At 36.4% G+C, this 26,613-nt stretch overlaps 1 protein-coding gene across 1 annotated transcript in view; it reads left to right on the top strand.

Annotated features, from left to right (window-relative positions):
- LOC145685908 (uncharacterized) overlaps positions 1 to 26,613 on the top strand; it is a 36,504-nt gene that overhangs the window by 3,184 nt on the left and 6,707 nt on the right. The window contains exons 2-3 of the mRNA XM_081758664.1: positions 1,169 to 1,286; positions 24,469 to 24,957. Coding sequence (XP_081614790.1) covers positions 1,174 to 1,286; positions 24,469 to 24,957 — 602 coding nt within the window. The 5' untranslated portion in view covers positions 1,169 to 1,173. The remainder of the gene's footprint in view (positions 1 to 1,168; positions 1,287 to 24,468; positions 24,958 to 26,613) is intronic.

A 26,613-nucleotide genomic window follows, 5' to 3' on the forward strand; every position in this document is an offset into this window, starting at 1 on the left:
TTATTTTCAATATAAATCTTCCTTAATTTTCTCTCTCGTGGACAATATACCGCCCTGGCCCGGGCCCTGTAGCCTATGCATAAATACGGGGCTGCTAAGGACTGTAGTGTGATAAATCACCTGCACTGACCTGCAATGGTGGTGACATACTTATGATAATGAAACTATAGTGACTGCGACGATTCGTGAAGCTTGGACTCGACACTAATCATAGAACTGCCTTTCATCATGTGTGATGGGTCGGGAGAATTCGGTACGATTCGTGGAGCTGCCTTCCGAACCCACACTTGAGAAAACGTGAACCAACAGACGTGCACCAACAATGTTGCCAAACTTAGAGGACATGACCGACCAGCGACAAAAACAGTGTTTAAAGAACTATAACACGAACACTAGCAATTATTTGAATTAAACGATAACAGTAACAACAGCAAGTATTCAAAAGAAAACCCGAAAACAACAATAAAAACAAACAAAACGAAACTTCGCAGCAATCCGACAACATTGTACCCTCAGGAGATGCTCTCTGTATTGCGCGAGAGACGACACTGACAAAATTTCATGGGTGGGGGATTGACGACCGGGACACACCCTTGCATTCTATTGGTTGCCGAAATTAGTAGATTTAGGTCAAGCTTCACGACTCCATGCGATCACTATAATTCCGATCTATAGTTCCTTATTTTACTACGGTCCCGGGTTCGATTCCCGGTGGGGTCACTCGGTCGAAAAAGTGTAACACGCTTTTTCAGGCCAGCCACCCTGAATGAGGTTCTCCTGGGTTTTCCTCATTCACACCAGGCAAATGCCGGGGTGGTACCTAACTTATAGGTCCCAGGCCGCCTCCTTCCTTCCCCAATCCTTTCTTCATTCCCTTTCCCCGGATTGTGTGCTCGCCGAGGGACGTCATCCCTCAAATCGTGACGGGCTAAATGGCCTTAGATGCCGAAAGCCCAGAAATCTAAATCCTACATCCCTTATTTTACTAACTTTTTTGGCCAGTATGTAGTATTAGAATTTCATAACAAATAGTGAAACAAAGAGGCATCTAAGTGTTGAAAAAGGTTTTCCAAACGTAGAAATAAAGTGTTAATAATTATAGTGTAACATAACTTTCCTGCTGACTTGTTTTTGAGTTTAAACCAAAACAATTTCTATATTTTTAAAGGTGCAATGAAAATACTCACCAGTTTATTTTGGCTTTTCCTAATATGGTGTTTCGCTGAAGTGAATGCCCAGAAGTCCATAAGAACAAAAAGACAGGCGGTAATCAACAATGTTATCAGGTGAGTAAAGAGATTCTATTATATCAAAGAATACATATGATTGAGTATAGACGAGATAATGATTTATAAGTCTTATTTTCCAATAGTATTAAGGCTATAGAAGTGGTGATTAGTCCGCCACCAGAACGTTTCTGGACAATTATCAGTGCCTTCTTAAGACTTTCCTTCTCTCGAACCAGTGGCGTAGCCAGAAAATTATCCTGGGAGATGGATAATAAGTGGATCACATTCTTTTTAGTTTCCTTTATTTGTACAGTACTGAAAGGCTAATAAAATTAGCTAACCGATAGTAACAAATACTAAAGTAAACTCTCTGGCGCTACAGCCTATGGTTGACCACAAGTCGCTATTGTCTGTTAAATTAGGTGACGGGTCGTCAGTACTAGGTTCGTACCGTCGGGGGGGGGGCGAGCGGGGCGACGGCCCCGGGCGCCGAAGTAAGGGGGCCAAAAATTCGGGAGAAAAAAAGGAAAAAAGATAAGGAAAAATGCTTGGAATATATGTATGGGGCGTTGTCGTATACTCTCGCCCCGGGCGCTGATTTTCCACGGCACGGCCCTGGTCATACATCGGTTCCTAGGTGCCATTATGTCTGACTTTGCGAAGGAGTGTTCGCTACCTCTCAATTCTAGTAGTAAGGGGCACGGTGTGGTGGCTCAGCAGTAAAGTTCTTATCTCTGATACATTGGGTTCCTAGTTCGATCTCCGGCCAAATAATTTTGTGGTGGACAACATTGTGTCCGTGGGTTTTCTCGGGGTACTCCTGTTTCCTCCCACACTCTCATTCTACCAACTATTCCATCATCATTCACTTGCTTTAATCATCCGTCTCCCTTAGCCAAAAGGGCACATTCGTAGGACGTGAAACTGAATTATTTCATTTTATTTTATTTTATTTATTTATTTATTTAACAATCTCCAGACACAGCTCAGAAGCCATTTTATACTGGATATCTAACAACAACAACAATGGAAAGGATTTGGGAATGTATCGGCCAGGTCCTGTTTAGTAGGCACCATCCCAGCATTTGACTGGTAGGACTGAGGGAAACCCTGTAAAACCCCAGTCAGGATGGTCGGCAGCGGAAATCGAACCCACGACCTCCCGAATGCGAAGCCAACGCTCTATCACTTGAGCTACTTCGCTCGGTAGCTTTCCAATTGTTTCATAATGCTGGATCAACACCCAAAAATTTTAATACTTTCACCAGAATAGGAAACAGCGACCACACACATCGAAGTTGAGAGCGCTAACATAATTCGGTTAACGAGGAAAAAAACTTCAACATCTATTTTCTTTTTTTAATGATATCTATCTTTACCTATAGATGCTAAATTTTCATGTAGGGTCTAGGGTCTATATGCTAACGAGAAAGAGATTCAAAAAATGAAGAATATAATAAATATATAATTAACTTGCTATTAAAATTCATCCTTTTTCTGATGAATAGTAAAAAAATCGATGAAACCTCAGATCAGAAATCGAGCATACTGCAAGCAACCAGAATTCATTTTCGATATGACTGAGCTCTCGTAACTATGTGGATAGCGTACGCACCTTTGTCGCGGGAAATTCGGATTCAATTCTTTGTGGTTGGGATCTCCACATTAAGCTGTAGCCTTGCTGCTGAAAGGAACAGTAAACGCAAATAATAATAATAATAATAATAAAAATCGATATCACTCTACTAAGGAAGAGAGGGAAATTTTGAGCTGAGTCAAATTTCTCCTACCTATGCCAAAGTCTCGAACTGATAAAAGACGAATTTCTTACTATATATTTTAGATTTCTTTGATAGATAAATTTTTCATTCAATTTCTTCGTATGTTAAATTTGTGAAAATATGATTTTTGAGATTTTTCTATTCTTACATTTCAATTTCTACATTTCTTTAACATAAATTTTTCTTTATTATATTTTCATAATTTAATTTCTTCTTTCCCTCTACCTTCATGATGTGCTTACGAAAGAGAGGGCGCACTAGAAAGCCCCTCCCCCTCAATCACATTTACAGACTAGATTCATCAGTTATTTATTTGAGTGTGTATATGTTCATAACGGATTGTGTGTCCCATGTATCAATCCATTGAACTGTTTGCAATGAGTTTTGTAACATAATGAGTACTTACTTTGAGTCTAATTGGAAGGCACGGTAGCTCTGGTACATGATTTCCCTGGTTCGTTCCCCGACCAAGTAAGTCTGCGGTAGAAAACATTGTGTTCGTGGGTTTTCTCGAGGTTCTCCCGTCTCCTCCTACTTTCTCATTCCATCAATTCTTTCATCCTTATTCACTTGCCTCAATCATCGTCTCCTTTAGCTTAAAGGACGTAATCGAGGGACGTTAAACTGGAAGATTTCATTTCGAGGTGTGTTTTTATTACGTCATTTTGATTATAGTGCCTAAAGAAGGTTCAAATTTTATCTAAAAATAAAGTATCGCAGACAGAAGCTCCGTAAGTTAGAGAGATAAAACTGTACATCAACTCATGGTTCGAGCGTTTCCAAAAATTATATATTTTAATTTCCTTATTTTGTATTCATAAGATGTTCAATGTTAGGAATCGGTTGACACGTTTAAAATTATTTTTTGAACATGGTTGGCACTTGAGTTGGGTTGGGTTTCTATCATTGCAGTTTGATTTAACTATCCCAAGGAGAGCGAAAATAGGTTCAAATATGTCTAAAATATTTGACAAAAAACTTTGCTAGTGGATCTATAAAGATTAAAAAAAGAAAAAAGTAGTGCGTTCTTACGTCTCTCTTTAAATGGAACTTATTTTAAATTCTCCATATACCGTATGTTTGGTTTCATTTTTAAATTTCTTTTAATTTTCATTATTCAACTTTAATGTGGTAATCCCAGAATTTCAAATTCGTATATCTTTCTAAACTATAAACTTAAAAAAAAAAGACACGGAAATCGTAGTTTCACGAAATATTTTTGGTAGAGTAAGTACTTTTTATGTGATACAACAAACTATATATACAAAAGAAATATTATAACATTACTAATGTGTTATTCAATCATCAAATACTGAATCGAAACTAGGAAAGTGAGAAGGTAGTAGTGAAAATAACAACACTTTCTGAAAATTTCTGCTGTCATGTTTCCATTTGGGCTTAAAACAAAGGAAAGTTTTGCAAAATCGATAGTTTAAGTCAATTTTCTAAAAGTTCAACAAAAGGATTCACCGAGAACAGATACTTAGGATTTCCAGGGCATTTCCTCATTCACACCACAGGTGCCTAAAGGCATTTAAAAAATTCCCATTCAATTCAAATGTACTGGCAGTTATTGGTGCACTCCCCTCTGACTCTCTCTCTCTCGATATATATATATATATATATATATATATATATATATATATATATATATATATATATATATATATATATATATATATATAGATATATATATATAGATAGATAGATATATATAGATATATATATATATATATATATATATATATATATATATATATATATATATATATAGATAGATAGATATAGATATATATAGATATATATATATATAGATATAGATATAGATATAGATATAGATATAGATATAGATATAGATATAGATATATATATATAGATATATATATATATAAATGTGTGATTATATGTTCCTTTGTTTATATCTGTTCCCTATAGTAACCTATACATGTAGCTATACCTATAATAGCTTAAATTATTTTTTTCACTCAAAATCCTGGGGACCTAGGCTCCCTCGGTCCCCAAGTAGATCCACTATTGGACCCACGATTATGTTCTTTAAGCCTAAGAATATGGATGATTAATGAAACTGAATGTTTGTGAAATAATTGGTGGAATGAGAATGGGGGAGAAAACGAAGGATCTTCGAGGAAACCCACAGACACGATGTGTGTGTGGGTGAGGATCGTACGAGGGACCCCTCTCACTAGAGTTGAGCGCTGTGCCACCGATCCACCGTGCTTTCCAATGTATGAGTACATCAAAGAAAAATGTTTTAATGGAAACATGTAATCAATTGAATGTTGGTGAACAGTTAATGAACTCATTTTCTATCGGAAATGGTTTTAATTTTACTAAAGGAGATTATTTACGAGCCCACTGTAAATGTAAAAATAATACATTCCTAAGAACCAGATTGTATTTATTGTTGCTTATCTTCTTCTGACACACATACTTCTAACAGTGACAGAGATCCCAGATGCGGCTCGTGAGGAAAGTCACATGGTAAAAAAAATAAAGTTTTATCACTTGGAACTAAAAAAAATAAAGGTTATCTAATAATGTTTATTGTTATATGCGACAATTAGTACGTTAAGAAAGTCTTCTTTTTTTAAAAAAAAAATTTCAAGCGAAAAACTTTTAATTTTTACCGGTATGACTGACTGCATTCATGGCCGCCTCTGCGACACATCTACTTGTATAATTACTTAAACTTTTTACCTGATCAAATTTTGGAGCAGTTACATTGTTTGAAAATATGAATTTTGATGGCATAGTATGCAAAATGGAAAGAAACGAAATACGTACGCTACGTATATTAAACAAAGACTGACTATCTAGTATCTACCAACTCGTTTCGTTACCTGTATTTCAATCTGCACATAGAATTCTGCATTATATCAACTGTTTCCCCTGTCACCTGTTTTTTAAAATCTTTTTTCTTCATATTTTTTAATTATTATTTCTGGGTTAGTCCATTGTGACGTACATTATGGCCATAGGCATCTAGTGTTGCCAGTAGCATGTTATTATTTCACGTGCCAAATATGGATCGACCGTCCAACAAGCACCATATGAAAATCTACGAAGCGCAGTATAAAAAACCAGGAAAAAAATTAAAACCATGGAGAGCTAACGATCAATGACGTCAGAGGAGAAAGCATACACAGTTACAACCAGTTTTTTTTCCCTCCCCAGTTGGTTTTACTTTCTGGTGTACATCAGGAAATACATGGAATATTACTGCATAAAGCGTTATGAAATATAGCTCTTTTGTTGCGAACTCAGTCAAAATGTATAGCATTTCCATTAAGCCATTTACGAACAGGCTTTTTTTTTTTTTAACTCTTCTATGGACTTTTGATGATTTCTTCCGTACTTAATGCATTAGAGAAGTGTTACAATGGCTGAAAATGTTCGCAAATCCTTGTCATAATTTCTCATATTCATAAGTAAAGCGGTAGTTCTCGATCTTGTTGGACTGACAACACATTTTACTGACATAAGCTGAATGGTTCTTTACAGAGGCGCACACGCGCGGGTGTCCACCCCGTCCGGACCCTCCTCTTGCAAACTTAGTAACTTGACATATCTTTGTATCCTTTCTTAATAGAACTTGTTTAGCAGAGAAGTGACTGACGTAGACTTAAGATTTGACCTTATCATCTGTACTCTTTCTTCTCTGACGAAAACAATCTAGTTTTATCTTTTTTCGTTACAATATAGACAGCAGTACTTAAAAATCACTTATCGTTTCTTCGGCTGTAGAATAACACTCGTTCGGTACCATACAAATGTAGTGTTCTGTATTATTGGACCTCCTAAACTTTGGTCCCCTCCCAACCGAGCGAAGTAGCTCAAGTGGTAGAGCGTTGGCTTCGCATTCGGGAGGTCGCGGGTTTGAATCTCACTGCCGACCATCCTGACTGGGGTTTTCCAGGGTTTTCCTCAGTTCTACCAGGCAAATGCCGGGATGGTACCTACTAAATAGGCCCTGGCCGACACCTTCCCAAATCCTTTCCATTGTTGTTATTGTTGTTGTTAGATATCCATTGTAAAATGGCCTCTGAGCTGTATCTGGTGGTTGTTAAATAAATAAATAAATAAATAAATAAATAAATAAATAAATAACAGAAATTTCTGGGTGTGTGTCTGGTCCTATGTTTTCTACGTTCGTCCGCTATAAAAATTCAACCGTTGAACCGTTTCTAATGAATTTTGAAACATATCTAGTGTATACCTTAAGTTGGGTTTCAATCATGTCTGTGATTAAAATGCGTCTCCTAAGAGGTGAAGCGGAGTATAAAGTATTTCAGGAGACCCTCAAGGTTAAAGAGATAAAATTCGGTAGGCCTACATAGATTCCTCGTTGAAATTAATTGGCCACGTGCCGCAGCGTTTCTGAAAATTCTGTTTACTAAGGGAGAAAAGGAGGGGGCAATTTCTAAAATATTTTAATTTCCCTTTTATATTTCATAAAATGGCAAAAAAAAAAAAAATCAATAAATAAAATAAACTCTACTAAAGACAGTAGAGATCATTACGTTCAGAAATTTCCAGTTTTGTACGGTAGATGTCAGGCCCGGACGATGTTTACTGCCATCTAACGGCGCGATGTAATACTTAGAACATTCTACAATTATACACTAGGGTGGAGTGAAAAATTGAAGTTTGCACATCGGTATTCTAATAGTGCGGGATTATTGCTACTTACACGTGTAGTAAGTATTTTAAAAATCAATATTTATTTTCGTTGAAATATATTATCTTTGGGTGCCACCAGTATGAGGAATTGTTGATATACTGCCAAATAATTGTCTTAGAAACTTGAACTAAAAAGAATTGAAATAGAGAGTATGTGTTTTTATTTTGCCAAAGCATTTTACAATACGTAGAGTGAAAATATTTCAAATTTTCGTGCTACAAATACAAGGACTGCTACAAACACTGGCAGAAAGGGTGGAATAATACGACGTTTAGAAGAGTCTGTTCAGAGACTATTGCAATGGTTGGTTTGTCTGCTGCACGTAAATGAGCTCTCTTTAAGACATTTGCTAGAATCAATTGATAAGACAACAGGTCCTCATGCATTTTCTGGACAGATTGGAAGATCATTATTAGATTGTGAAAATCAACCAGTTGTGGAATAAGATGTAATTGAGAGCCACCTTTCAGATTTCGAGAATTATAATGATCTCAGTGCGGATCAGAAATATTTGTATGAGATTTGCAGGGCTGTTTCATATGGACATTTTCCTGATTCTTTGGCAAAACGCTATCCAGGAAACATTTCGCACGTCAGGTGGGTTCCTACAGCAAACAGAATTATTCGATTGTATGTAACTACACCAAACTCTTCAGAAGAATTAAACGTGCTCTCTCAGTATGTTGTAAAAGTGTATGCGCCAGTTTGGTTCAGCATAAAACAGAAACGTTTTGGCACAGATGAATCAAGACATTTCTTCAAAATAATTCAGTTATCGCGCTTCCTTTCTGAAAAGTACAAGGCTGTCATTGATACTGTGCTTCAAAGAAATGGATACTTTGCACATCCTGAAAACATTCTCCTCTCTATGATGACAGATAAGAAGAAACATATCAGAGAACTGGGGTTTCGACGAGTCCTTAAGGCAAAAACCTCGCAAATGCCTGGAATCAGAAATTACGACATTCCATTACTCAATTTTGAAGCTGAAGACTACATAGAACTCATAAACTGGACAGATTTGGCTATAACTTGCCCCCCCCCCCCACACACATTTATTATGGATCTCACTGCTGCGAATATTCATAGAGTCATTCAAGGTGATACCACAAATATTGAAATTCCGAATATTCCATGCCTTAGCCAAGCTGTAGAACGATGTGTAAAATTGGTGACAGAAGCATCGTCTTGGGTTTGTGATGTAAGTGCACGAGATGGATACATAAGGGCAAGACTCGAGTCCCGAAGACGTACGCCTGTCTTCAACACAAAGTCAGAGTTTTCTACAGTGTAATGTATGTTGACATGTATCTCCACATATTATTTTGATATGAAGTTTTCCTAGCTCATTTTCAAGAATAGAAAGTAATGTATTTTGTCATGTTTTCACATATTATTTGTATATTAAGATTTCCTAGGTTATTTTCAAACTGAGATCAGAAATGTTCATGTCATTACATGACTTTTCTTATATTTGCAATTAATCTAAAAATTGTGTGAAGATGTCTAACATACACTACACACAAAAACCTAAATCTTATGTTTGTACTGAGTGGTGTAGTTTTGTGATCTTTTTTTCACATATCATATTATAAAGCTTTCTTAGCTTATATTCAAACAGACAAGAATGAAAAATCGCCTGACTAACTTCTCTAATATTACTAATATACAGTATTTATCCATGATGCCTGTAGTCGAGTATATACGTAGGGTAATACAGACTACACATAAATCTAGTCCAATTTTACGTACAAGGTAGTGTTCTTTTTTATGTTTGTTCACATATGTTTATAAAGATTTTCCAACTGATTTTCAAACTAAGATAAGAAACAAAAAAGTTGATGTTATGAAACTTGTGTAATATTTGTAATAATTATAAAGATGTTGTATTCGAATATAGCATGTATGTAACCAAGATGGTATACGGACAAAATCTCGCGGCCGAAACATCGCCGCCCAAAATCTCGCCGGCCAAAACCTCGCGGGACAAAATCTCGCCGGGCCAAAACCTCGCGTGGCCAAAACCTCGCTTCCCAAAACCTCGCGGGACAAAATCTCGCCGGGCCAAAATCTCGCGTGGCCAAAACCTCGCCGCCCAGAACTTCGCGGGACAAAATCTCGCCGGGCCAAAACCTCGCGTGGCCAAAACCTCGCCGCCCAAAACCTCGCGGGACAAAATCTCGCCGGGCCAAAACCTCGCCGCCCAAAATCTCGCCGTGCCAAAACCTCGCCGCGAATGAAACTTTTCTTTAAAATTTACCCAATGTGTTTCCTAATATGCAATTCCACATTACAAATAATAATAATAATAATAATAATAATAATAATAATAATAATAATAATAATAATAATAATAATAATAATAATAATAATAATAATAATAATAATAACCTATAGGACATAATCAAGGGACGTCGTAAAAAAAAACTCATATATTGTTTTATATTTTCATAAATATTATTAGATTTTTGTTAAAATTTTAAGTTTTTGGATGTTCCAAAGCTCACGAAACTAACCTCGTTAGTTGTCATTACTTTCCTTATGCAGACTTTCTTTCCCTATAACCAGCTTAAAAACATCCTGTCGCCCTACCTTCACATTGAAATCCTCTAATACAGAAATAGAATTTTCATATGGTATCGCGGGACTTGGTCAAATACCCGTGCTACTTCTTCTGAAACAGCGTCTTCTATACCGTCATCCTTATCATCTGTTGGAACATTTACATTTTGGTCAGGCGAGATTTTGGGTATGGCGATATTTTGGGGCGCGAGGTTTTGGCCCGGCGAGATTTTGGCCCGCGAGGTTTTGGGTGGCGATGTTTTGGCCAGGCGAGGTTTTGGCCCCGCGAGATTCTGGCCCGCGACGTTTTGGGCGGCGAGGTTTTGGCCAGGCGGGGTTTTGGCCCGGCGAGATTTTGTCCCGCGAGGTTTTGGGCGGCGAGGTTTTGGCCAGGCGAGGTTTCGGCCTGGCGAGATTTTGGGCCGCGAGGTTTTGGGAGGCGAGGTTTTGGCCAGGCGAGGTTTTGGTCCGCGAGGTTGTCGCCGCGAGATTCTGGCCGCGAGGTTTTGTACCCAAACCATGTAAGATACTTAGTTTTATTTTTCCATTCAAGTATAATGTAAAAATATAAGTACGTTACAACTAACTTTTCGAGCCCTCTATATCTGTAATACTAAAAGGAACTGACTCAGAGGAGTGAGGTTTCTGTGATACAATATTGTTGTATAACAACTTTTCCGAACAGAAAAAAAATTGCCTCATTTCACAATACTGTTAAAAATACATATGACGTATTTCAGCCAAATTTCAAGTCCGTGTAGCACCCAAAGGAAATGACTTAGGAGACTAATATTTCTGTGGCACAGTACTCTAATGGTAAGGCAACTTTTTCTCTCTATTAGAAAAAATAATACAGAAAAAAATAATTTTGTCTCTTTTACCAATACGGATAAAAATATTGGATTTCAGCCAAATTTCAAGTCCCATGTGGCACCCAAAGGAATTAATTAACGAGACTAATATTTTTGTGATACAGTACTCTAATGGTAAGGCAACTTTTCCGCCCTATTAGAAAAATTAATTCCAAAAAAAATTTTTGGACCACTATTTCACTCCACCCTATTATACACCTTTGTTTCAATAGTAGAAAAATGGGATATGGAGAGTCGTCCCGTAAAAGTCAACGTTACCCGTGAGGATGTTAGTGGATTGTCTCCATTAAAGAACTCGGTTGATACATTGGAGTAAGAAAACCTACATATCCTTGTATTATATACAACCTGCATTTCTTTGCTATTGTGTAGGTTGCATAGAAGCTGTATAATAGATTTTAAACAGGATTTGGATAGCCATCATTACCCGTAAAAATGTTAATGGATTGACTCCATTAACGAACTCGGCTGAGATATTGGAGGAAGAAAACCTTATATCCTTGTATTATAGGCAATCAACATTTCTTTGCTGATGTGTAGGTTGCATAGAAGCTGTATAATGTTATACATTTTAAACAGAATTTGGATAGCCATCATTACCCTAAAAATGTTAACGGATTGACTCCATTAACGAACTCGGCTGAGATAATTGGAGTAAGAAAACCTACATATCCTTGTATTGTAGGCAACCAACATTTCTTTGCTAATGTGCTGGTTGCGTAGAAGCCAGGGAATGTTATAGGTTTTAAACGAGATATGGATAACCACCGTTAACGTTCGCTAGTCCTGTATATGTTAACGGATTGATTCCATTAACGATCTCAAATGAGATAATCGCTCTTGCTGTCGATTGAAAAAAAACACACACGCAAACACACAATTCAAAAATTCACTTTAGTTCAAGAATTATCGTGTGGAGTAACGTACGGACGTAGGACTGATATATTACAATCTTATAAAGGCCACAAGCGTGATTCTAGTAAGGAAACGGAACCGTTGGATCGCTTAAAATATTTTTTTTCTAAAATAATTAGCACTTGGGATGGCTTGGGTTTTTATCATTATAATTACTTTAATTGAAATGCATATCTCAAGACGATGAATCGTAGCTTATATTTTTTAGGAAGAATAACCACTAGAACATTTGAAAGAATTTTTGAACATAGTTTGCAGATGGATGGGTCCTTATCATTTTATTTCCATTGAAACATGTATCCTAAAGAGGAAAAGAGAGTTCTCATATACCTTTGAAATATTTTCCATAAACTTACGCTTCTCGTTGCGCAAAACAGCATTTCAGTCCTTGGTCAGTGACATAAATTACAATAACACTAGACTAGAAGCTTCTATATAATATCTAAGTATCAGGCACATAATTGTAGATAGACTGTCTTCTAAACACAACTTTCACATCAAGTGACGTTACAGAGAAACAAATGATGAAACTTGTCAGAGCCTGTAATACACTGGATGTCTGATCTGAGATTGTTATTACTGTTTTGGAAAACTCGTTTAACTTTAAATTCTATAATTTCGTGACACATCCCATGGGACTGCGCGACACAGATTAGGAAAACCTGACTTAAGATAGATATATAGGGGTAAGCCTGTAACGGTCAAACAAAAGTAAGCCGGGAGAATGGTCCTGTAATCCAGCTTTCTTGAGTAGGAGTAGTGGGAAATGGCCAGTGATGAAAATTTTCGGATTCATAAGAACATACTCCACTTATTCCTACATCGTTGTTTAGCCGTGAAATTTATTTGTATTAAATATTGTCTGAAAGAAAGTTAAATGAAGTGAAAACCTAGCGATTCTTCATTTCTGCAAAAATGTTTCATAAATAACACACACATTTAAATAAATAAATAACACATTTAAATAAGTAGAGATAATACAAAGTATCTCCTGTAAATTTTGACTACCCAAAATTCCAGTCTAAGTAACTCATGGAAACAAATACTGAACGTTTGCTGAAAATAAACAGAAATATTAGAAAATTTTGTGGTTCTCGAAGCTAATTGTAAAATTATAATTTGTTGCTGTCTAACTTTCCTCTACCGGAATTCAATTTTATAGCTCAAATGTGCAGTTAAAGATAGTGGAAAAATTTTCCACCTAACATCACTATACATAATATTCAAAATTATCCGGCTTATGTAGAGTTTTTCCACTTGTTTCTACATCATAATGAAAATTTTCCGATCCATAAAAATTCCTTTCACTTGTTTCTATAGAGTAATAAAACTTTCCGATTCATATAAAGTTGTTTTACTTTTGGCTTCAAAACGATCAAAACTTTCCGACTCATAAAAAGTTTTCCAATTTTTCCGTACACGACAGAAAAAATCTTCGATTCATGAAAAATTGTTTCACCTTTTTGTACATAGTACTGGAAATTTTCTGGGCCGTGAAATATTTCAGATTCTTCAAAGATCTTTCACTTTTAACATTTCTATACATGAATTCAATCAATTTTATGGTTAATGAGGAAATGTTACTTCATCACTGATAGAACGGAAAATTTTCCGGAAAAAAATAGCGGAAAGTTTTCCGAAACAATAGAAAATTTTCCACCTCATATCACTAAAAATGGCCTCTATCGTGACAGTTGATGTTGTATGATGGTCTATGCACTTGTCAACTACAGTCCCACTACCGGTACATGGGTGGAGTTATGGGGGGCATGGGAGCATTGCCCTCCTACTTTTTGACAAAAAATAAAAATGCCACCTACAAGATGGCCACATACCAAGACCTCCGAGACCGACCAAAAGATCTGTCCCCACTGCCCCCTCCCCCCAGCAGACAACTCCTAGCTCCACCCATGTCCCACTAACTGTGTTTAGTTTAAAAAAATTATATATCACCGTCTTTGGCGGACAGTGTTTCCTCCTCGCTAATAAACAAGGATTCTTCTTTTCTCTCCTCTACATCTACTGCTGGACGTGAATGCAGAGTCAGTGCCATTAATTTAGCCTTCACTGACAAGAGAAACTTTTTGACGTTTGAACACTTTCAAACCTGCTTTTAGGCTTCCAAACTATGTGTTAAGAATAAATATGAAATGTCATAAAATTACTATCTCCATTTGTTTGTGGACAGATATCAGAACAAAAACGGTCAGGGAGATTTTTTTTCTTTCTTTTTTTTGTGAATTCAGTGTCAAAAAAATAATTTCCATCTCACCTTTAACCTACCTATTCAAATCAGAAGTGATAAAAAAAAACTTTTATTTCGGTGTCCATATTGTATCTCATAGAGCAAATAACGGAACGGCTTTTTGATATGACTTCAGCATCGGTAGGATAGGTTTCATCCCAACATTTATCCTTCTCTTAAAACCGGAAGTGGTACAAATCTATAACAATTTCCGGATCCCGTAGACTGATTCGATTGATTGATTTAAAGGAATAATGGGGACATCAGCAGAGTGGTTATTTGTCCAAGTCATGATCAACACAACTAGTCAAATACGGACTGCCCTGAAAAAGAACACTAAAACGAATATCATAAAGTTATAATTTAAAAAGAAGCACTGAAAATAGAAAATAAAACGAGAAACAGAAGTTACGTAATAACAATAAGTATAGAATACAAGGACCGGCAAAAAAGTTTCCACTGATAGGGAAGAAAAATGAAATTTTCAGTTTGACGTCCCACGATTATGCTTTTTAGGCTAAGGAAGACGATGATTAAGGCAAGTGAATGATGATGGAAGAATTGGTGGAATGAAATGTGAGAGGAAACAGGAGTAGCCCCGGGAAAATCAACGGATACGATGCTGTCCACCACAAACTTACAATCGAGCCAGGGACCCCACGTACCAGAAGTAAGCGCTATATGATAGGGAAGAGTTTGAAATACATAGACATTCAATATACTCCTTCAACCTCTGAACCAGGAGTGTTGATATGAGCACTCTGTCACCATTGATTGAATCCATGACCTTTGAAAACATGTCTTGCAGTAAAGAATATGCCACAGCAGAAAATCTTATTCAAGGGTTTAATAAGCACTGACTTTTATATTTTATTGGACACTTCTTGGATAAGGGGGCACGGTAGCTCAGTGGTTAATGCCCTCCCCGCTGGTCTAGTGGCTAGCATGTGCGCCTTTGGTGTCCCGGGTTCGATTCCAGCTCTAGAGCTCTTCCGTGGCTCAACGGTTAGCGTACGATTCCAGGAGGGAGCTCATATAGTTCGGATTCCACGTTAATCAGTAGGTCCACGTCTCATATAGCCTCGCTGCTGAAAGGGACGCTAAACTGAAATTCAACTCAACTCAACTCGATCCCAGCTCGCGCCGTGTGGACTTTGTGGTGGACAAACACCATGCTCGTGGGTTTCCTCTGCGTTCTCCCGTTTCCTCCCATTTTCTTCATTCCCCATTTCATTCATTTCTCATCTTCACCGTCTCCTTTAGCCTCACCGGCATAACCGTGGGATGTAAAACTTAAAGATTTCATTTCATTTATACTTCTAGGATAACATTAATATAGTGATGAGTTGTGTATTTATATTCAGCATTTATTTTCTCCGACAATTTCTAAATTGAATGTTAAGTACAATGTTTTGACATATAAAGCGCAATGTCCTGTAACTAATCCAGTAGCGTCATTTCAGATTTGGCTTGGGGGGGCAAGACCCCTTGAGATAAGTAAAATTTCGCATTTTTCACTGACTTACTACTATTCTATTGATAAAATCTATATAAATCTCAAACTCAGGGGAGGGCAAATATCCCTCCCCGCCCCCCCTAAATGACGCCCCTGAACTAATTAGTTCAGCTACGGTACCTGTAAATGTGTACAATTGTTAATTCGAATTTCACGTTTAACTGTAACTGGTGAAAGAAATGATTCATTTTTTAAAATTTTTAGTGCCTGTTAACGAAGTGAATTTCAAATTAAAATAATTTGCGTAAACTCATGATATAGTTATCATAGTCTGGGTTCCGGCTGGCCTCCCCAGTTCTTACTTTCTAGATCCGCCATTGCCACCGACTCGGACGGATGTAGAAGGCAGTGGCCACTGCATAATTCCCAAATATGCTACCAACATAATTTCCAGAAATGCACGGACTTCAAAGATGGATTTCAAAGTAGACAAAAAGTAAACCTTAACAGCAGTGAACACGGATACTCAAATAAACGCTTTTTTTCTTATTTTAATGTGAGGAATCACCTCGTGAAGTTTGTCAGTATAATTTATTAACACCCTGTTTATGTAATAAAATTTGAACTTATAAATAAATCATTTTGAAAAAGCAAAGGGCATATAATGACATAGCTGGACTTGCAGAAAAAGAAATCAGTAAAATCACAGGATTGATATTCTAGTTTATTTAAGAGCTCCTTCGTGGCTAAGAGGTTGCGTACTCACCTTTGAAGTGGGAGACCCGGCTTCGATTCCTGGCATGAGCTCATGTGGTTCGGATTCCACATTGATCAGTAGGTCCCGTCTCATATAGCATTGCTGTTGAAAGGGACGTTAAACTCAAAATCAACTCAATTCCAGTTTATTTAAGAGAAAACAGTTTTATTTCCCGTATAAATTAATTGTATAAAGGACAATAATTAAGATGGCATTAAGCAATTAACATTTAATTATAAACCTACAATGTTTAGGTAAAATGGCGAGATCTTAATGAAAATATAGTTTTCTGAAGAGCCTTTGGCAAATGCCTATAAGAATCTTAAGACAATAAATCCGATAAGTCTATTACCCCCTACTTTGTTGAAATCACCAATCGCGCACTGGTTTAATAGATTAGATTAGAGAATGCACTGAGACCTAATTTTATTTCTCAGAACAAACTGTACAATGTTAGCAAGTCTTCGTTTAATTCCATGAAATTTCGCGTCAGAGTTACGTACATTCGTCAAAATAAACGCATACACACAAACACAAAAAGCAATGTTTCACGTTCTAACAAAGAACGTTAATAGGAGAGTCCATCCTCATCACAGTTTGTATAATGTTTGATCAAGTACCGTGAACAAACTTTTTATGTTGTTTTACTTTAAAAAAAAAAAAATGAAACTGGAGCTATGCTTGCCAACATCAATAAAACTCCAGACTTTTCAGTTTCCACTTTCGCCGACAGATGGCAGTCATTAACAAATCTCAATGCTTCTCAATGTTAGCTTGCATGACATCTGGAGGAGAAGTTTGCAAATACTATTGTATTTTCTTTCTAGTAAAAAACTACATTTTAAAAATACATCCATCAACAACATATCATTATGTAAGTTACATCGTTGACACTGTATCATCACGGTTCAAATATTAGATTAGAGTTTTGTTCATGTTCTATCGATACATAACTTAATATGGTGTGCAAATAAACTTTGATTATATACAGCTTAAAAAGAAGTCAATCTACTGATCGCACTCGTATATGGCTATGATGTCAACAAAAGAATGATCATATTTTATACATAAGCTTTATACTAATAGGCTACACAATAACACACTGAGCAAGGCTGTGTGATAATATGTGAAAAAAAAATCACGTAACAGTTTCAACATAATAACCGTGTCTTCATCAGACTTCCACGTGAAAATAGGGCAGAAATAACATAAGCAGTATGAGTCTATAGCGTTCAATCCCTTATAAAAGAAGCGCTGCAGACCGTATGGATATTTCAAAACGTTATTTCAGTGTTTATCAATCCTTTCAAGTTTGGTATTCACCTCGAAATATATTAAACTCTACGGGGCCAAAAATATAAAGAAAAAATTCTGTATTGTTTTAGAAACTAAATTCCTCTAAATATATAATGGAATTTAAAAGCAATCATCCTTCCAGTCATGGAACGAGAATTGCGTTGGATTTTCCAGTCTTTTCTTTTTAGCGATTAACGCACCATACTAAGGATCAGTGTTTCTTTCAGACAATTTTTTGGGGGTGCACTGCCCCTCCCCCCTGGAGCTCTGGTAGTGCCCCCCCGGAGGAGACCGATAATAATATGTCTATAATATAATAATAAATAGAATAGCACCAGTAAGGCCCCCGGAACATTTTTTTCTCAAAGAACGACTGCTAAGGATACTTGCACCTTTTTTGTTTGTTTTGTTTTTAGTATTATTGAATAATAAATTAAAATAAGCAAAATGGAATACAGCAAGCAAGGCCTAAAGCTGAATCGTATTCACCAGGTTATTGCGTATGCTGATAATGTAAATATAATAGGGGATGATAGGAGAACAATAGAAATAAATGTAAAGGAGATGGTTTTAGAAGTAAATGCAGAGAAAACTAAATACATGGAAATTCGTTGGAATCGTAATACTGCAAATTATGGATGTGTCAAAATATCAAATAATACTTTTGGTAAAGTGGATACTTTCAAATATCTAGAACAGACGAAAAACATATTCACGAAAAAATTAAATGTCCACTAAAAACAGGGAATTCGTGTTATTATTCAGTTCAGAATCTCTTGTCGTCGCGAGTTCTGTGGAGGAATTTGAAAGTTAAAATATATACAACAATAATCATGCCTGTTGCTCTGTATGGTTGTGAAACATAGTCGTTTAAAAGTATTTGAGAGGAAGATCCTGAGACGAATATTCGGACCCAAGATGAACGGGAATGGGGAATGGCGGAAACTTCATAACGAGGAACTACATAATTTATATGGTTCACCCAACATTGTTAGGGTCGTGAAGTCTAGGAGGCTTAGATGGGCGGGTCATGTAGCTAGAATGGAAGAAAGTAGAAACGCTTTCAAAGTCTTGACTGGAAGACCAATCGGAAAACGACCATTAGGAAGACCTAGGCGCAGATGGGAGGACAATATTAAGATGGATCTGGCAGAAATAGAGATACAAAGTAGAAACTAGATTCAATTGCCTAAGGATAGAAGTCAATGGAGAGCTTTTGTGAACGCGGCATTGAACCTCCGGGTTCCATAGGCCATAGAATTAATTAGTTATTTATATTATCTTGATAATATCCAAAATATTATCTTGTTTCACTGAAACATATTGTGAAGATTAGTATGCACTACCTAATGTCCAGTCTAAAGGGGTGGGCATGGAATGTTACATCTCCATCCACCACTCAAAATTTAATCGACAAATTCTGGTTTCTGCGGGATTTTACATTGAAACTTTGAAAAAATGAAATGTAAATAAACAGTGCGTTTTTATGTTTAATCAGAATGAATACCAGATATTAATCAAGAATAATTAGTTATCATTTCGGTTCAGCCGTATACAAACATTATTCGTAATGTAAAAAAAAGAAAACAGATTTTTACTTGAAGTTTATCAATAGAAAGTTGAAGTTTTTTTTAAAAAATAAAATTGCGGTATTATTCAACAGAAATCTAAATGTTTCATAGATACAGCACCAGAGGTCCATATTGTACCCAGTAAGTCAATTTCATGTCTATGAGTTTTTGGATAAAATATGAAAGTCCAATGAATATAACTTATATACTGCTGAAAGGACCCTTTTAGGATCTTGGGTTTTTGGGATATTTTTTAGACTTTCAGTCAAGCAGCTACTGCATCGTCACTATTTATCCTAGGATCATGGTTCATGCCTCATTCTCTTCAGAATAGAGCAGGCTTTCAAATAGTACCACCTATAAGCCCATACCATATACCAGGAGAGGGAAAAAGTGAGGTCAAAGGAAAAATTTCGGGAAATTTTTTCACACTTTGGAACGGCCCTGTGTGAACGTATAAATCTCAAAAAAATCCGATAAGTACTACTCGGTAGACTGAATGTGTGTGCCAAATTTCAAGCTTCTGTCTTGAATAGTAAGGGCGGGAGAAATTTTATCAAGAATCCCCACAATGCACCAGATTACCGCAAAAGACCCTGATCTCAGGTAAAAAAAAAAAAAAATCCTGAGACATCCCTATTTACCCCAGGATTATAATCCGCCAATCATTTTCTTCAGAATAGAACTGCCTTTCAGATGGTACCATTCACATGTCTCCATCATGTATTCACGGCGGGAAAATCCCGAAGAAAGGGATTTTTTGGTTAAAATATTCCTTTTTTCAACTTTTTGCCCCTCTGGACCAGTGACGACGCCAGCTGTAAGTTACTAGGGGGGCAAAGGAGGGGCAGATACATTTTCGGGGGGGGCGACTATTTTCCACGCCAAAAATGACATTTATTATGTTTGACTTACTTTACATTGTGCATTTCGTTGTTGTTTTTATACTAGGCCTATATGATAAACTTATTTCAAGTAAAATTTGTAACTAACAAATAAGTAACGTCTGCACATGAAATCTTTTTCAATGCATCTTTTGAAACCTAAAATGAATTACTTTCGCGTTTGCTACAAGTAACAAATTCGTCTAGCACTGTATGCTATGTATATATATATAAATATATATAAATTTACAAGGGGCTGCTGAAAATCTCGTAATCCAACCCAGAAGGAGTGTAGGTACTAGATAGAAAGATGAAACTGTAGTTTGGAAAAACATGTTTTCAACAAATTTTCATATTAATAATGAAATTCTTATGGCTTTCTCAGGCCTCTGAAGTGTTTATGTGTGCCCAAACAGCGAATTTCACGAACATCCAGATCACAACTATTAGAACATTTTTGTTCCACCAAGGATAGTCACCAAACTAAATTAATAAGAAAACCACTACGGGACTCTCTTCCATTATATGCAGTGGTGAAGAAGTAATGGCTTAGTTCAAACGTGGCGGTTTCTCAACAAATTTGCTTTACATCCAGGATGACTTTACATCCAGTGACTATTCCCGAAGTCATGGATGCAATTTGTGACATTATTCTTGAAAATTGCAGCATTTCAGCCAGTGGTAGATATAATCTGGGGCCGGGGTTCCTACGCCACCCCAGTGTTTGACTGACAAAAAGAATTTAAGCTATTATTGATACACTTTTTAAAAAGTATAGTAAACGCACGATATACTTATTATAGTCTGAGGTCTGGCTGCAACCCCCTTCTCCAGTTTTTACCGTCTCAGTAAAATTTGTGTCAGAGATTGTGGGCATTTCTTTGGAACGCGTCGTTAGTATAATTCAGAATGGTTTGGGTATGCGCAAGTCTTGACACAATGGGTTCCCAAAAAATATGTCAGGAGAATAAAAGGGTGACCCGGCATTAAGAGAAGTCTTCTTCCAATTTGAATGTATTGCTGATCATTTCGCTCACGAATAGTACCCATGAACGAAATAGGGTTGTACCACTATGATCCTAAAAAGAAACAACAGTCAATGGAGTAGTAGCACTCATTTCTCCCTCGCCCCAAGAAGTTCAAGACACAGAAGTAGGTTGAAAAACTGTTTGCAACATTCTTCTGGGATAAGTATGGCGTCGTACTTAGGGATGCGCACGAGACAAGATTTATGGCTGTTTCGTCTCAAAAATGTGCTGTAAAAGTGATGTCTCGACTCGAAAAATGTATATTTCTCTATTGGAAGAGCCATGTCTCGACTCGAATTTTGTCAGGAAAATCCTGTCTCGACTCGTCTCGTGCGTATCTCTAGTCATACTCATAGACTACCTCCGCAACGGTCAGATATTTAATTCAGAACCTCTACATTACTCACAAAACTGAAAGAAAAGTTCAAAGTTCAACACCGCGGAAAATGAAAAGAAAGGAATTGTGTTCCTTTAAGAGGATACACCTGTCCATCGAACCCCTGCGAACACAATTAGCATTGCATAATCTAGGATTTCAATGTCTAGATCATCATCCTTATTCCCCAGATTTAGCTCCGTCTAACTATTGCCTGTATTTATTTCCCAAACTTAGATCTGATTGAACTTTAGATCTGATAAGAGTAGTGTTACGAACAGTGGTGCGAGGAAGTCTCCAGATTTTATTAACTTCTTCAAAACTGGAGCATTGTACAAGGTAGTATATTGACTCTCCGGGGAAGTGTAGAAGAAGTAAAACTTCACCATTCGACGTGCACTCTTGGGTTGGGCTACAAATTTTTCAGTAGCTCCATGTACATTTCTAGTCAATATGTCAGTACTTTGAAACAAAATAAGTAAGGGAGCACTAGTACATAACAATTATTAACTACAGATCAAAACTCTGACAATACGTTTTTTGGGAGCTAAATAAATAATCGATTTAATTCCATACATTTATTATTATTATCATTTGCAGGAAGGGAAAACACAACTTTTTTTTTCCTTCAAAAAATTAAGCCCTGGTAGTCGCAAATTAATCTGTTATAAGCCCATCCTCCGAATATTGAAAGCCGAGAATAATGTTTTAGCAAATAGAAGTATAAAACCTTTAAATAAAACAAAATATGAAACTGAAAACTTCAAAACTGTATAAATACAAACAAGTTACGTAATTGGTTTTACCTTTCTTTTGTTTCTAATCGAAGTTGATCCAATGAGAAGACAACTAGTCGACCAACTCTACTATTGTTTGCTAGGCACAGTAATTAAAATTCATAAGAAAGAACTGTAACTAAAATTTACCGGAAAAGGCGCTAAATTAGAAAACAGAAATAATCGTGCATACCCAGACGCTCAAAGAAGGTTTGAGGACTAATCTGCTACATAGTAAATGCATGGAAAGTAGACTACAATTTGACAATGAGGTTGGTTATGATACTGATATAAAATACTATATGTAGAATGTTTTATGATTGTAGGAGTCTGGGGGGGCAGTCTGGATGGCAGTCAGGGGGGCAGGAGTAACCACCAGGGGGGCGCTCGCCCCCCTTGCCCCCCCCCCTCTGGCGTCGTCACTGCTCTGGACCCCCCTGTTTGAATGCAGAGATCTGATAAATACTACTCGGTGGACTGAATGTTTGTGCAAAATTTCAATCTTCTAGATGCAAACTTAAAATCAACTCAATTTTATTGGCGTCAAACTAGGTACAAACACGCAATAGACGTACATAACCATTCAATAAACAAAACATGGACGTCCAAGGCGTCCATGTTAGACTTCCAACGGACATCTTTATAACGTATATAGAGTAAAAAAGCCTATAACTTCATTTTCTTTACAATTTTCAAAAATATCGAAATATATATATATATATATATATATATATATATATATATATATATATATATATATATATATATATAATACCAAAATTTAACCTTTATAGTCATGTAATACTGGGGAAGTGCCTTACAAAGACAGCTTGTATCTTTGAAATATTGTTTATCTCGGCATAGTTTGATCACCACCAATTGTTACTTCAGACAACGGATGATCAATTTGTTACGTCTAGTATTTATTGGAACTTTTATCGTTCCTTTTCAGTGCTGAGGCTATATGGAAAAAGATATATGGCTTAAAGCAGGATTTAAACCATTTCCCAGGTTCCTAACCAAAGCAAACCCTAGTAGCAAGAAAGCTTTTGGCCAGTTGGCGCGTGCTTGGCTTTTGGCTTTCTACGCTTGCACCTGAAACGCATGCTTACGTACAATCTGCCTTTTGTTGTACTTGCAAGCGATGCTTTAGACTCTTCACAAAGTGTCATAGCATCACTGGGTGTTCATTGGCTATTGACTTGCCGCAGCGTAAAACGCTTGCGTCAAGCTTGAATGGAACACTGAGTGCAAGGTTGTCCCAGTGTAACTTTGTTACTGGAATCGAGCTTGCGGCATGCTTGCATGTTTTCCAATCAAGCTGGATGCAAGCTTGGCCGGTTTGCAACTCAAGCTTACAGCAAGCGGTTTGCAAGTTGTCTCTGCTATTAGGGAACATAAAACTCTTACAAGGAGTTGAAATCGGAACCATAGCAGCAGATAGCACATAGCGACCTTCACAATGGTAAAAACGGAGCACTTCATTAAGTTTGGAAATCGTCATCGTAACATCGTCATCGAATAAGGCAATAAATGGACGGGTTAAATTTACATTGATGTAAATCATATTTTCGTTGTTTTCTAGGAATTAACGCGGAAAAAGTACTGTAATAAATTCGGCAACATAATACAATACCCGTTTCCTTTATCACTAGAATTTCCACTGCCATCTTTTGGCAATCCAATGAAGCTCTGATTTATGTCTTATGTTAATAGATTGACTTATCTAGATCAGGTTTCTGTTTTTCTCCTTTTGGAAAAGTAACTTACACGACTGTAATTTTAATACGTCCAAATGAAAAAGACGTAGATTTCATGTAGCAAAATGGACTCGTGTTCTCATTACTCAGGTTCAACTTTTCATCAGTTTCTTGTTTCAAGTAAGTATTTCCCGATAATTACCGATTGATTGTCTGTTTCCACCATTTATTCATGAAGGTTTAGCATTTATGTTTTTATATAGTTAAAACTATGAGCCTTATATACTAATTGGGAGTCTGTTTGTTTTTCTTTTACAGAGACACATTTGATCGTTTCATTGAGCAATATGGACAGGATGGGCTGATCTCATTGCTTACACCAGCTCTCTCCGCCGTTGTACAACATTACACAAGCGATCCTTTACCTGCATACACTGAGAGACCCTCGTATATATATAATCAGAGACCTCTACCCGTGAACCAACGTCCTCCATATAATCAGCGGCCTCTCCCAGTAACGACCCAACGACCAACATACACACAGAGGCCTACATATAATCGGCCAGGATTTGGACAGCGTCCAGGACTCTTTGGAGGCCTCTTTCGGCCAGGAGGTTTTGGTGGATTCTTTCCGGATGGACCTCTTTCGTTGACTCCCATAGGAGAATTCTTTTACTCCATTTCCAGATACGACACAAGACAATGCTTCCCAAGATTTGTCTGTGAGATGATGGCTGGAGGTTCACCTGGTCAAAGTGGTAGAGGATATTTAGGTTACTTACCTTTTAATAGGCACACTATACTCACGTAAGTATTGAATGATAAGATACTTATTTACTGTGCAATAGTTGAATCAAATTATCTTCTCACGTCTGGCATCAACGAAAGTGCAAGATCTCAAAAGTTACATTTTCGATTCCGAACAATATGACTAATACTGCTGCTATGTGCACAAAATATAGAGCAGTTTAGAATATGATATGTAATTTATTTTCATGCATATCTATTTCTATATCTTTCTTATCTTTGATTCATTTACTCGGAAATTTAAGATAAAAATTACAATTCTTCCTTTCACCATAAACTCTACATTCAGCACAAAATGTAATCACTGTAAGCAGTGGCGGCGATTGGACGTTAAAAGTGGGGGGCAAGACATGATCTGAATATTTGGATATCAAAATTAGTTTTCCTGGTTGTTTCTAACACTTTGTTTGGCAAAAGGTTCTATAACTAATAGGATACTATATTTTTCAGTTAAAATACTGTATATCGTATTTCATATTTTATTAAGTAAATTGACAAGAGCAATGCAAGTAGGTACTAACCCTTTGTATACACGGAAAAGAAAGTATTTGACAGTTGACAAATTTCCTTTTGCCAAATAATTCGGGAACAAATGAATTAATTTGAATCGTTTTGTTGTTATTCATAGGATAGTTATAATTTGATAACTTGCCAAAATCGATACTGAAAGAGGTTAATTTATTTCTGTTGAGTTATTAAGAAAAGAATTTTATAAACTGAAAAATACTTTCTTTCGTGACTGTACTCTTAAACAACGAAAGTGTAAGAAGAGAGATGATTTCTTGCTCATGAACATCGTAAAATTATGTCTAGAAAAATTGTGATCAGATTATTTAATAACAAATTTGCAAAACAAATAAATAGAAAGGATAATATTAATCATAGTAATGAATAAGGAGGCTTGTTTTGTAGAAGTTGTATTGAAACTGGGGTTTATGAACAACTTATATTTTTAATTACTCAAATGCCATTGAATGTATGTTATTACTCTTAGAAAATGAAAGTAAATACTACAAGCATATGCTACGACCAGTGGCGTGTTTAGAGGGGGTTTCCGGACTTAAGTCCCCCGAAATGTTACTTACTATAGTAAATTATATGAAATATCTTGCAGAATTTTCACATTTTCAGGCAGAGCCCTCCGAAAGTTAGCAAAGCCCCCCTCCGAAACAAAATCGTAAATACGCCACTGGCTACGACATTTGCAATTGCAATATTAGTTGTTTTTAATTCCAATTAACGTAATTCCTATAGCTTTCTTAACTTGACGGGAAGACAAATAACCAATACGTACTCACGCAACGACAAATACTATATGGCACATTTTTTTTTTTTTTTCTATTGCAAGTGACACTTTTGGATCACTTGCTGGTTTTTATGTTTAAATAATGCTTTAAATTTAAATATTGTTTTATATCTGTATATTGGTATTGATTTATATATTTTAAGTAATTATTATAATTAGGTTAAGAAATCCAGATCTGGCTATTGGGTGATTAATTGTTATTATTATTAATTGTATGTAAATGTAATTGTTGTATTTACTATGTATATTTATACTATTTCTATTTTCAGCTATTACAAAAATAAAATACCTCTAGTTAAAAGAATAGTTAGATAGCAGCTCTGTTTCAGGGAATAACAGTCAGTTTGAAA

Source organism: Thermobia domestica, chromosome 5, assembly GCF_964235325.1.
Source record: "Thermobia domestica chromosome 5, izTheDome1.hap1.1, whole genome shotgun sequence".
NCBI lineage: Eukaryota > Metazoa > Arthropoda > Insecta > Zygentoma > Lepismatidae > Thermobia > Thermobia domestica.